The sequence below is a fragment of the Musa acuminata genome, chromosome BXJ3-6 (assembly GCF_036884655.1).
Source record: "Musa acuminata AAA Group cultivar baxijiao chromosome BXJ3-6, Cavendish_Baxijiao_AAA, whole genome shotgun sequence".
Classification (NCBI taxonomy): Eukaryota; Viridiplantae; Streptophyta; class Magnoliopsida; order Zingiberales; family Musaceae; genus Musa; species Musa acuminata.
In genome coordinates this window covers 27596080-27609449 of record NC_088354.1, presented here as the reverse complement: position 1 = coordinate 27609449, position 13370 = coordinate 27596080, and the positions used below count along the sequence as shown (strand labels likewise).

The 13370-nt window shown below is 36.2% G+C and overlaps 1 protein-coding gene across 12 annotated transcripts; it reads left to right on the top strand.

The window, feature by feature from the left end:
• Positions 1-282: 282 nt before the first annotated feature.
• Positions 283-12159, top strand: LOC135641197 (uncharacterized). Of its 12 annotated transcripts, none has more exons than XR_010497639.1 (9): positions 283-458; positions 563-652; positions 4397-4541; positions 4885-6822; positions 6983-7072; positions 9653-9740; positions 9867-10002; positions 10438-10495; positions 11736-12159. XR_010497639.1 is itself a non-coding variant. In XM_065156375.1 (9 exons), exons 1-9 carry the CDS (start codon positions 286-288, stop codon positions 11774-11776), a joined length of 2679 nt encoding a protein of 892 aa, XP_065012447.1. In that variant the 5' UTR covers positions 283-285; the 3' UTR covers positions 11777-12159. The 12 variants fall into 12 exon arrangements, 9 of the variants coding, with proteins under 9 accessions (XP_065012447.1, XP_065012446.1, XP_065012449.1 ...); XR_010497640.1 differs by having other exon boundaries at positions 6983-7059; positions 9867-9922; positions 11736-11771; XR_010497641.1 differs by lacking the exon at positions 11736-12159 and adding an exon at positions 11150-11168 and having other exon boundaries at positions 6983-7059; positions 9867-9922.
• Positions 12160-13370: the final 1211 nt, after the last annotated feature.

Sequence of the window (13370 nt, the reverse complement as noted above, 5' to 3'; positions counted from 1 at the left end):
TTTATAGGTTAGTAAGAAAAGTTACAAAACTCAATTGTTAAGGCTATATTTATATTTTTTTTATATGTAATCTATCTAATTTGTGAGTGGTTATTAGGAGGAGTAGAACAAGAATTATGAGAAGGAAAAAAAAATTTGTGTTGAAACAAGATTTTGTTGGAATTAAGTAAAAAAAAATTATGATTATTTATTTATGATATTTTAGAAATAATAAAAAAATAAAATAAAAAAATATAAATAGAAAAATGAATTGTAAATAGTACTCACTTTATTTCTATTAACTTGATGATCACCCACATGATTCATCTCGCCATCGAAGAAAACCCTTCTCCGCCGATATGGGCCCGGAGGAGGATGTTCGCTCATCGGTCTTCTTGGCGAAGCCTTCCGTCGCTCCCTCGTCCAGCTTCGCATCAGCGACGCCCTTTCCCCCCTCCTTCCCCGCTGACAAGAAATCGGTGCGTTTCTTTTTCCCCTTCCATCTTGATCCTTTGATGCAATAGCTTTAGGGTTTCGATCGTGGATCAACGTCTCATGTCTTCTTGGTGCCTCGAACACGAAGAATACAGGTTTTTCTGTTCGATTGGTGGTTGATTAAAGCGGAAAGCGAGGTCGAGGGGAAAAGGTTGGCCGTCGGAGGGTTTACGACGAGGTGAGTCTTTCCGAGGTTCATGCTTTGAGCTGTTATTTTCGTTTGCTGCTGTGGCTTATTGGCAAACAATGCCCTTGTGTTGCTCTCTCTTAGATGCTCGCGAACAGCAACAACCTTCTTAAGGTGGTATTCCTTTATTTTTTTGAGAGATCATGCATTTTCTCTTCAAACCAAGTGTATTCCTTGATCTTTGTTGATCACTTAATATATCACCAAGAAATGCTTGTTGGAAGCACCTTATTTTGCATGGTATCTCATGTGGTCAATTCATAGGATGTGAAAAATTTTCTCGGCAGACATTATCTTATGATTCATGCTCTGATTCATCATGCTTTTTTCTCAGTTGACATCATCATTTTTTTTTTCAGTAGACATTATGTGCTGATCATAAATATACTGTGCCCGTATCTTTGCTTCAATATATTATAAATGTATTATCTTTCAATTGCAAAAACTATGTACGTTAATTCTATACAATATTGTATTAATTTTTTCCCTAAAACCTCTATACCTTAAAGGGTAAAGCCATACACTAGACCCTTCCTATAGGTCCTGCACTAGCAGCAATCTCGTGCAATTTTGTGTGAAGAATTTGCCAAATGAATAACAAATACTATATTAAGACAATCTATCAAGGAAATGAAGTTAGTTTTTTGTGAAACTTGGAGCATCTACCATGAACAAACTCAGGTAGCAGTTGCACAAGATTCTAAAGTTCTCAAGCAATTTCTTGAAGCGAACACTTTATTCTAGGTTGTTGGACGACCACCCTCTTCTCTTCCTCTCCATCCTCTGCATTCCTTCTACAAATACAGATCTGACTTTTGACCATTGTCATTTGTGAATGATGTTTGACAATTAACAAGGTTGAAGAGCAATGGTGTCTAAGAAGCACTAATGTTGTGTTCCTTCATATGAAGTAGTTGAGATGGCAGTGTAACAGAGGCAGAAAGATAAAAATGCATCTTTACAAGATCCCAACAAGCGAAAACTTATTTCAACAGATGTTACAAAAGTGGGGTATGAGTTTAAGAATAAAAATTACATGGTCAAGATGCAAGGATGAATGAGAAATAATGTCTACATTGAGGTTCATTGAGCTTAAGGTGGTTGATTTACTACCTGTAGGTGACATGTCCATTTCTGTGACTGATTATATATCAATGATCTGTTTACTTTAGCTTAGTAGAAATGAGTGGAATATTATTCTTTCTTGATGATATGATTGAAGTGTTAGGCCTCAAATTTATTACATAGTTAAGGGCCCAATAATATGAATGGTTGAACTGTTATGTTTCTTTTTGTTATACCTTCCACATCATTGTTCCATGTTCTTAGTTTTTTTTTCTTTGAAGTATTAGTTAAGTTTTATAATCTTGGTTTTATTTTTTACTTATCTTCTCCATAGAAACTACTCTATTCTCTGTGCTGTAAATTTTATCACCTGGTGTGAGAGAGTAAATAGGGTGAATTCTCGAAAACAATCCGTCTTTTGGGTTTTCACAGGAAGTGCCCTGCATTTTTAAGACAGTGTTCCTTTTTTGCCTAATACTTGGAACACCCCAGTCACCTTCCCTTTTCATTTTCTTTTTATAATGAATCAGTCCATAGGGTGAACTAAATCAATTATAATATTTTCAACAATACCACAAAAACCATAATGCAATACAAAAACACTGTAATAGTGTTTTGAACAATACCAAGGAAAACTATAACACAATACAAAAAAACACAGTGTTACAATGTTTTTATACTGTGTTATAGTGTTTTCCTAGTATTGTTGAAACTTGAAAATACTAACGATTGCAGTGTAACAATCTTGTAAACACATGTTTTTTACAAAATTTATATAAAACACTATGTTACAGTGTTAAAGTGCTTTTGTATTGTGTTGCAGTGTTTTCTACTGTGTTACAGTTTTCCTGCTATTGCTGAAAACACTATAACACCAGTGTTGTCAAAGGCGCTATGTGTTAAAAAGCACTGAGGATCTAAAATGCTTGAGTGAAGCAAGGTGCTTGCCAATATAAAAAATCTAAAAATATAATTAAGGAGAAAGACAATAATTAAAATAAAAATTAGACAAAATATAGATTTTATATCACTTCATAATCAAAATATCACCACTAAAACATTGGTAATTCATTTAACATTTATAAAGCATTAAAGTATTAAATTGACCAAATATAATAACAAAAATAACAAAACAAAAGAAAATTAACATCAAAAGTCCAGTAATTTTGACAAGAATTTTAACAATGATAATTTAAAATCCTAGCTGTGACAAATTCAATAATTAACATATTTCAATGGCAGATGGGCTGATTGGGGGGAGAAGGAAATAGGAAAAGGAGAGGCAATTGGTGGGAGGGGAAAGCTAGTTGCTAGCATGAAAAGAGGTTGGGGAAGAAGCAAAGAGAGAAAGAAGAAGAGGAGGGAGGGGGTATCGTTGAGCGTAGGTGATGTTGAGAGCCATCGAGAGAGTGAGAGATGGAGAGAGGTGTTGAGGGGAGAGAGAGAGCCAATGGAGAGGGGAGGTGATTCTGTTAGGGTGAAGTAGAGAGTGGGGGAAGGGGTCTATACCAATAGCCATCGGGGTTGTCAAGAGTCACTGGGGGGGAGAGAGAGAGGTGTCGTCGCCGAAGGTGAAGGGAACAACGCATGGGTGGGGGGGCGGGGGGTGGGCAGGGGGAGAGAGAGAGAGAGAGAGCGTAACATTGTCGGAGGTGGAGGGAACAACATAGCACGGCCGTGAGAGAGAGACAAAAGATGGAGGTACTATCGTGAGATATGGAGGGACAACTCGATAGGAGCACGAGGACTAGCACCAACAGAAGGTGGAGAGGGATGGAAAGATGGAGAGGGAAAGAGAGGAAGATACCACTGTTGGCAAGGGGAGGCATCGCCCGCTTGCACATAAACGACTTTCATTGGCTTGCACACCCACTTGGAAAAGCGGATCCCATTGCCTTGCACGCAGACGAAGTGCTGTGACGATTAGGTTTAAGGAAGAGGGATGGCACACGAAGAAAGGTGGGTCAGGGATAGGGGATTGTTATCCGACTTGGTTGAACCAAATCAGTTAATTTAGGTTCAACTCAAGCTCATTTAAAGTCAATCTGGGCCAGGTGAGTGCTTGGGCCGCCCAATGTTTAGGCCCAGGCACATGTCTAAGAGGCGCCTAGTTGAAGGCGCTCGCTCGAACCCTTGTGTTTAGGCGCATGGGCCTTGCCTCGCCTCGCCTTGCCTGCATGCCTGGGCGAGTGCCTGAGCACTTGTTGAATTTATTGTGTAACATAATATAAAAATGTAGGAAAAGGGAGGGAATTGTAGGGAAAAGGGGCGGGGCTGGCTACCAAATAAGGGGTATTTCATGTATTAGGCAAAAAAAGATGGGAATTCTAGAAATGGGGGGCACTTCCCAGGAAAAGCCCAAAACGGGGGATTTTTTTGGGTATTTGCCCAAGAAAATATCCATGCATAGTTGTGTGATTAAGTTTATGCATTTGGTTACACCATCTACTGCTGCATGTTGCTTTCTTTATTACCTTTTGAAGAATGGTCTTTTGTGTTTGACGCGTGTGCCATTAACTTTGTACTGAGATGATTGGTTGATCCAGTGGCATGAAAATGGAAGTGAACATTTTATTGCAACTTGATGTTTTTTCAAGGATATATTTCTCTGTTATATTTTTTGTTATTAAAAATGTCATGGTTTTATTACTATATGAAACTTTACTGCAGGCAACATGCAACTAGATTATTCAGTTCTGCTCCTATTATTAAACGGAATGATGCTTATACTCTTGAGACAGCAGATGGCGTTACTGTTGTAGTTCAGGGCATGATAAACAAAGAACGTACACAAGATAATGGTTTTCCTCTTGAGGTGTGTGATCATTTTTGCTTCTATACTAATAATTGGGTAAATTCGTGAAAATTCTGCTAGACACTTATATTTAGTCCTGATAGTCCATTGTTTGATTAGTGAATTTGCGATGTTCTCTGAAAAGTGTTCTATTTATGTAATTATAAGTTATGAAAGAAATCCTTCATCTTGAAGGACTTCAAACCGATTCAAAATACAAAATTAATCTACAACTACATAGAAGCTGGGAGAAGATTAGGCTTGTATGACCTGGTTTTGTAAACCGCCGTCAACGCAGTCAGTGCTATAGTTTAGCATTAAGAAATTTGTCAACTATAAACCTTCTAGCTCATTGTATTTACAGGTCTGCAATCATTTCTTGATTGGATTTCCATATAACTGGGATCATTATGCTGATGAATATTCTAATAAGAGATCAACTTCAACCTCTCCTGGAAAGTTGTCTTCTCTTGATGAAGCATTCAAAGACTCAACTAATAGAACAGCTTCTACATTTCCAGTTCTTCTGGATGAGTTTCCTATATGTAGGGTCTTAAATTTTTTTACTTCTGGAGGGGACAATTTGACAACAAACTTCAGTGATCATCTGAAAAATCTCTCCATGAGTGCAGCAGAATCTGAAATGCAGAAGTCTTCATCATATCTGATGGAGGGTCTTGGTAAGCATAACATGGACAACAATGATGGAAATATTGTTGGATCTGCTAGTTCAGTTGAACATCATGCTGAGGTTCTTACTTGTTCTAAAGAAGTTGAGTATTCTAGAAAAAACTTGAATGAAGGTGGTGGATATAGAATAACTGTGAGCAAGCAGGAGCTGGTAGATATGCGAAAGAAAGCATCTTCAAACAACTCAAGGAAAATGGAGACATGCAGTAATTTATTTTCCTTCATTTCAGTTAACAATAATAGTACTAATCATTTGCAAGTTTCTGTTGATCAGAAGTTAGATGCTGAAGGCCGTAATAACCCAGTGGAGGAGGGACGTAGTAGTATCTCAAATAGTCCATTGTTACAAGATGTTTCACATCTTGATTACAGTGAGAAACTGGGAGATGATACAGCAGGAAGGCTATGCCATTCCGATAAATCAATAATAAATGACACAGATGGTTTGCCTATTCCCACAAATTTGGACAACAAAGATGCATATTCACCTCACGTAAAAATTGATGTCAAGTTGAAAATTTCTGATGTCATAGGAACATTGAAGGCCGGAACATGGCAGGAAGGAAGTGTTGGAACTAGATATGTAGAAGGTGAACTAAATGGCTTTGATCACTCCAAAATATCTAAACATTGTTCTACAAGTAATGAAGGAGAATCTTCATCAGACGAGATAAATGGCATGTGTCTTAATACCTTAGAGAAGATTAAGAACTGTAATATTCCTTCTGTTGAGAATCCTACTACTCAGATGTGTTCAACAGTTGATATTGGACTAACTGGAGATTCAGAAATGGACATGTGCTGTCAAAAGGAACCTTTAGTGAAGGTTATTGAAGAAAAAGAAATAAAGAAGGATAGCATTCAGAAACAAAATCAGGACTGTACTGAGTGCATTGGCGAAAAAGATTTTGTGCACTTCTCCGCTTCTGTAGAAATGATGCCATTAGCTGAAGATAAATTAACAGGCAAAACTACATCCACTGGAACTGAAGAGCAGTCATCAGCTGTTAAGGGTCATAACTATCCGTATGTAAGTGGTACTTGTAAACGTGGTGGAGTTACACTCGGCATACCTGCTTCTGTTTCTAGGTCAGAGGGCTTAAAAGGCAAATCAGAGTTCTCATCTAAAATGAAAGTCAAAAGAGTTTCTAAAAACTATGAAGTTGCAAGCACTAAGCTGGAGACAGGAGAGACCAAGCCAAATCATCTTAACTCTGAGGAGAAAGGTTTCAAACATACTTCTGAATACCATGCCTCTGTGAAAGGTGACAATAAGGATGCATCGACTGCCAGTCCTGCTCAGGATCCCACTGATGTTTCTCAGATTTGTACTTTTGACTCATTCAAACAGGAAGTAGGTGCTGACCCTTTAAAATGCAGATTGCAGTCATCGCTTTTATCGAGTCATGCTGCCACTAAGGAATTGGAAAAACAAAATGGACTTGCTGTTGATCACATTGCTATGGAGAATAATAGTCATTCAAATGGATCTCCTAGATATTCAACAAAATATGCAGTTCAATCAGATATTCCAGTCATGAATTACTCTAGTGAAGATAAATCATTGGAAATGATTTACAAGACGTTAATGGACAAAATGAATAACCAAGATGTAAGTCTTTTATATAGTGCCATTTATGCCACTTTTTTCATTGAGTCCATTTTTCTTCTTATTTACCATTTGTGTTGAGAACATTAGCAACATAAAATAAAAAATATGTAGTGTTTAGTGATCATCCTCATTTGTTCTATTTGATGTTAAACTGCTTAAGGTTCCTAAAGTTTCAGTAGCAGAGGAGTCTAACAAAATTAAGGGATCACATACTTCTAGGAGGAGGAAAATGTTGAGGCAAGTCTCATATGTAAGTCATCAGTTTAATTTATTTTGTTTGATACTCTCATTGGTTTCATGTTTGAGTTTACTAAACTGTATTTTAGTTGGTAAAAACTCTTTTCAAGAGTATTTAATATGACAGTACTTTGCTGTGAGTAGCTTTAAGTCATTTAGATCGTGATTGTCATTAATTACTGTCATACTCTTTGAAATATGGACCAGTTGTTAAATGAATACTCTCATCACTGAGTTCTAATACATTTGAAGAGTTTTTACTAAATATCTAGTTGCTGTGAAACATGGAACTTATCTAAACGAGTAAACTGCCTTGTTTGTGTTCTGAAATTAGTTATACCAGCTTCTTCAAAATCTCTTGAAAACTAGGCATAAACAGAAAAACCAGCTTTATATGGTTCAAGCAATTTGATTTTTGAGAATCATTAAGTGATGCAGGACAAGTAGTGGTTGAGTTCTAGTCTAGTCTTTTTTTGCTGTGTTTTTTCTTATGTTAGGGTTAGATCAAACTTAGGTAATATATTGGATTTTTTATTTTGAGAATTTTTTATGTATTTTCATCATGGTATCTCTATTGTTTTTTTTTTTCGTTTCGACATTTTACATTTTGCTCACTCTTGATATTATAAGTTGGTGGTACTCAAGAAATAGGAAATATTGCCTGAGGTGGTTTAGATGTTCCAAAAAGTTAGATCACATGTGTACCCAAATCTAAATTCAAGGTGATATGCAAGTTGATGATTGGTATTTCTAATGTGCACTGTTACTGTGCTGACATGTATTGCATTTGGTAAACATTTGTTCCTCTTTTTAGGTGGAATGGTTCATATTTAGCTATATGTACAAACATGTACCATGTGACATTGGGTCAAATTGTCAAAAAAGGTATTGATTCTTTTAATGTGGTCATGAATTTCTTAATGAATTAAGAATTATAAAATAGAATATTAAAAATGATAACTATTCTCTTCCTCGACCAGTGATTATGCCAATGATCTACCCTTCTGACTTCCATGAAAGGTCCTTACCTTCTTTCATTCCTTTTGGCTTAGATAAAACTGTGTACTCCTTTGAATTAATAAAATTTCATTAACAAATATGCATGTGATGCTCAAGTTCACTGTTGCTTTTTTGTCTTTTAGAAGATGACAAACTGGGGGTTGTATTTAGTTGATCCATCTGTTTACCATTTCTTTTGAGATAGATAGTAATCTTGCATGGATTCTCATGTTCACCCTTTGTGTACTCTTACAGGTATCCACACGCCAGATTAAGTATCCAACACTAGTGACTCTTTGTTTATAAATTTAGATTATCACCTATGTGAAGTTAGTTCTGGTTCTTAAGGCTTCTTATAAGCACATCTGTTTCTCCATATTACTTTTTATGACTCCTGTATATTCATGGACCTGTAATTTATATCCTTGTACAGTTGTCAAACATTGTTCCTTGACCCTACAACAAAAACAAAACTTAGTAATTTACCCCTTACTCAAGACCTGTTTCAGACCTAGTAGAACTGAAACTCAGTTTGCATGTGACTAATGGTGATTAAGGATAATCTTTCAACTCTATATGATGAGGCCTTTAGTTGCAAGTCTTCTGACCTAAGAAGTTATGGCCCTTATGGAGAAAAGGAGTGGGATCATGTGTAATAGAAAGTAGAAGAAGAGAGAAGAAGGGAATGCTGCTAGCTGGTTTTCCTCTCAAAAAACATAACTTCAGAAAACAGACAAAAGGGACTGAAGAAGATACCAAAGAGAGCTAGAACAATAAGTATAATCTTTTATTAAGTAAAATATCATAAAAAGCTATTTGTTCTCAGCCTAGGGCCTTGGTATATGTAGGTTCTATAGACAATATTGAATCAATTTATAATTTTAAAGTGAAGAGAAGAGATGGCCTTTCTTATTAGGAAATCCATATTATCCAAAAAGTCCTACATGATCATTGTAACCTTCATATATTGGATTGTTAAATGCATAACAATTCTGTCCCTACTCACATACCCATTTTAAAAATTAAGATTCTTAAGAAACAATAAAACTCAAAATAAGACTTTAATGCTCCCTAATATATTTTAAAAAAACATGCAAATTAAAATGAAATGTCACTCAACTGGGACTTGACCTAAATATAGACCTATCTACACTGGTCCTACAACTCTTTAATTTTCCAAATATTAGTTGTGTATATGGTCTATATATATGTTTATGAAGTTTCTTTGAGTGAGATGAAATTATTATTACTTTGGGTTTGATCATTAATAGTGTGTACAACATAATATGAGAATCCTAAGGTTGAATGGAAGAATAAATTTCCTTCCAACAAAGCAGTTTCTGTGGTATTGAAGCATGTGGATTCTTTTTAATCATTTCCATTTTGACAGTCCTGTTATACATGCAAAAGTTCTGTCCAGACACCTTTTTTATTTCATGCACTTCATAGTTGAAAAGAAGTTCCAAGTTTTAGTTATCTAAAACCATCTGACGGTCTACAACTTTTTCCCTACAAATGTTTCACGACTTTCATTTGAGTTGTGCAAAAATCTCCTTTTATGTGTTTACTTAAACATAGTCTGGGCATTTCTTAGGTACACCAATCACCACTTACCAGGGATAAGGCTAAGAAGTCATTTGTGGCCTTATCTGAATCTCTTAATTTTAGAAGATCTCGGTCAGGTAAAGTTTTGATACAGCGGTGCAACTCAGTTTCATCATTCCCTATTGTTGAGGTTGATCTATAATTTCAAGCATGAAATCTAATAAAGTGAAGCTTTTTTGCTTGCCATGTGGGATTGTTCACAGGCCGATTGATCGTTCCACCCCTAGATAATGGTTGTCAGCAAATTATCTATGATGCGGTATGTAAGTGTTAATACTTCAATTGTGGTGCAACTGCTGCATGTGCAAGCAAGCTCAGCCATAGGTCCAAGTAAACATTGTATGCATGCACCAATGTGTCAACTTCTATGATTCTTTAGTGGCAACTGTAATTAGGAAATTATTCTGCACCACTGTCATCAATCTTCATCATTTCCTTGAAAAGATGGCTAATTGTACACCATTGAAAATTGTGTTATTATCACTCGTCATTTCCATTCATGATTCTTTAGTTCTTGTACCTATCTTCTTGATAGTAGTACACATCCTAGCCCTCAGTGGGCTCATCATCCATATTACCATGCTTTCAGTTGCATCTCTAATACTTCATTGGTACAACTCATGACTTGTTTAGCATCCTTGTTCCAACTGAACAATTTTGTTCCATGACCCAACATGGTCGCAGACTTGTATTCACTGGTTGTTGCTTCTGTAATTGTTCTTGGAATATACTGTAAAATATTATTTATTTTACTTTATTTATGCTTCTTTGCAGGATGGTTCAATTACTGGGATTATGAGTGCTCGTAATGTGCTGAATTCTCCTAGCCAAGGTTTGTTCATGCGTATTACTTTCTGAAATTTATATATTTAACAATGAATGCATATATTTGTGCCACCTTTAGTTACATTTTACCTTTTTATACACCTCATTTGATCATTCTTTTGACTTTTCTATAATTACTTTCATCAGGATTGAAAAAAAACTTACAAGCAAATTGCTTACTTGAATTAATATGATAAATTCGATGATTATATCATGTTTTAGTACCCCACTTGCCATATCATGTGTGCACTTATACATGCTGGAATGGAGAATATGCAAGTTGATGAAAGAACCCAAAATGGACACTGTATTTATTACCTTGTAGTTTTTTCCTTTGTTGCCAGAAGCTAGTTTTGCATTATTCCACCTGTGCATGGATATCATCCAAACAAGTTAATACTCAATAGGTTGTCTGGTTATTCTGCATATATGTAGAGCCATAACTGATGTAAAATATGGTAGGTGGTCAATATATCTTCAAAACTGAATTTTTTTTCCTTTAAGAAATTTATATAGATAATATTGCAAGTGTTGGATAAGATTGATGAGAATGGTTTGGCACTACTCTCAGTCTAGACTATTGACCATGGTTAACACAAGTGAAAACTTAACACTTTTTTATACTGGAAGATTTCTTATAAATTTTTTGGGTCTTTGACAGACTGGAAGTATTGGATACTGTTTCATCTTGGAAATAGCATTGGTGTTCATAGCATCTCCATATGTTGTGTTGCATGTGAAACCATTTTGCAATTGTCTTGAACTATGCAGATGATTAAAATTGTCTATTCAAGACTTAAAATAGAAGGAAAGGTATTTAACCTTTTACTTGGGTAGAGTTGAATCGTAGCACTTGTCATGTCTGGCACCACGTGTTTAATATTTGTCAGTCATGAGAACTTATTAGCTGGATGATACGAGGTTTCTTGCAATACAGTCATGTGGCCACATCGAATGCTTTAGTTATAAATGGATCATGTTCAATTTGAACAGACTGGATGTTTACTCTGCTCTAATGTATCTGAGGGTCATTTTGTATTGGTCGAATGGATCTTTTATGATGACCACAAATTGCTTTAAATATACTTAATGAGAATAACTCTTTTATCTTTTCGGTTTTCTTCGTCAGCATGGATTCTTTGCTAGATTGCAGTATTTAGATGTCCTTGCACCATAGGTGCTGAGTGGGAAAATTGATGTAAGACCTAACTTGTTCCCTAATTCTCTCATATCTTTCATGCTGGCAGGAAGCAAGTCGGAGCCTGCAAAAAGAAGAAGAAAATTATGAACACTTGACACTCTGTTATAAAGGCCCGAAGAGCCAACTTTATGTTTTCCGTCAACACTTCACCTGTCTCGAACCAGTAGGAGCATCAATTGGCAATTCAGATTTGAGGGCCCGTTTTCCCTTTCGGTCTTGGTATTTTGATGCATATAAATTGCATCTACTGTTGTATGATCCCTGATCTGACAAGATCCTTTTGAATCGCAGACGCCGACGGCAACAGTCATGAAGCAAGGCATACCTCATTTGCAAAAAATGGGGAGCTTCGGTGCCACGTTAGTTTCGTTTTTTCCTTGTTCAGCAAATAGTAAACTATGCTTTAACAAACATGAAGCAAGGCATACCTCATTTGCAAAAAATGGGGAGCTTCGGTGCCACGTTAGTTTCGTTTTTTCCTTGTTCAGCAAATAGTAAACTATGCTTTAACAAACACATCAAAACCGTGATTCCCAGTCACAAAAAAACAAAAAACACTTGCCAACGAAGAAACCATGATCCCCCTCCCTCACTCGTTTTTAGTAGCATGACTCGATTGACAAAAATGTTCAATAGTCATTCTCGACTCCAGTTGTCATGTGATGCACTAATGTAACCGAAGGCAAGTAAATATAACCGCATTGATATTGTAGTCTCTTGTCACTGAGATCATATTGTCGAAAGCTGAGTCCACCCAAGTGCAAATAATAAAAACGAGTTCAAACATTAAGAACAAAGAATTACGTATCAGTTTATTAATATTCAGAATCCTGCTCAAGACATTAAAAAAAGAAAAAACATAGTTCAAGATAAACAACTAGGAGCGCACCGACTCAGACACCACCATCAGTAAAAAAAAATTGTTTTAATAATACGATCAATTGATGCAAACACCACCATCCTACTTGGAGCGGACCAACTTGTTCGACGGCAGGAAGATCACCAACCAATTGTCTCCTTTCAATAGATGCATTGAGTTATACATGATGGCTATTTATGGTGTCTCTTTATACATAAATGAAAGGGTTGATTTTTCTCAATCGAGCAACGAGATTTCTTGAAATCTCTACTATGCAGTTGAGAAAATCTCTATGTTATCATGGCCCTCATAAGATTGAGCTCTTGTCAAGGATACCGATCTTAAACTGATGCAACAAAAATAGTTTGCAAGCTAGAGGCTTTTTGAGTGAGTCTAACAACTTGATGTCGTACGAAGTGAAAGTCGATGGCAATGTATTTCATGCATGAGTGGAACACTGGATTGACACATAAGTAGGTAGCTCCAACATTATCACAATATATTGTAGGAGTAAGGATAGAGCTGACTTTGAGTTCCTTGAGGAGATTTGTAACCCAATTGAGCAGTAACGGTAGCGATGACACGATATTCAGCTTTAGTTGTAGACCGGGCAATTGTTGTTTACTTCTTAGAACTCCAACTAATTAGATTGGACCTAAGAAAGACGACATACCATAACATGGAGGTTCTGTCATCAAATTTTCCTGCTCAATCAGCATCAGCAAAGGCATGAAGATGAAATAAAGTGTGTTTATGGAGAAAAAGATCATGATTGAGGGTCCCTTTAAGATACCGTAAAATTTGTTTAACCGTAGACCAATA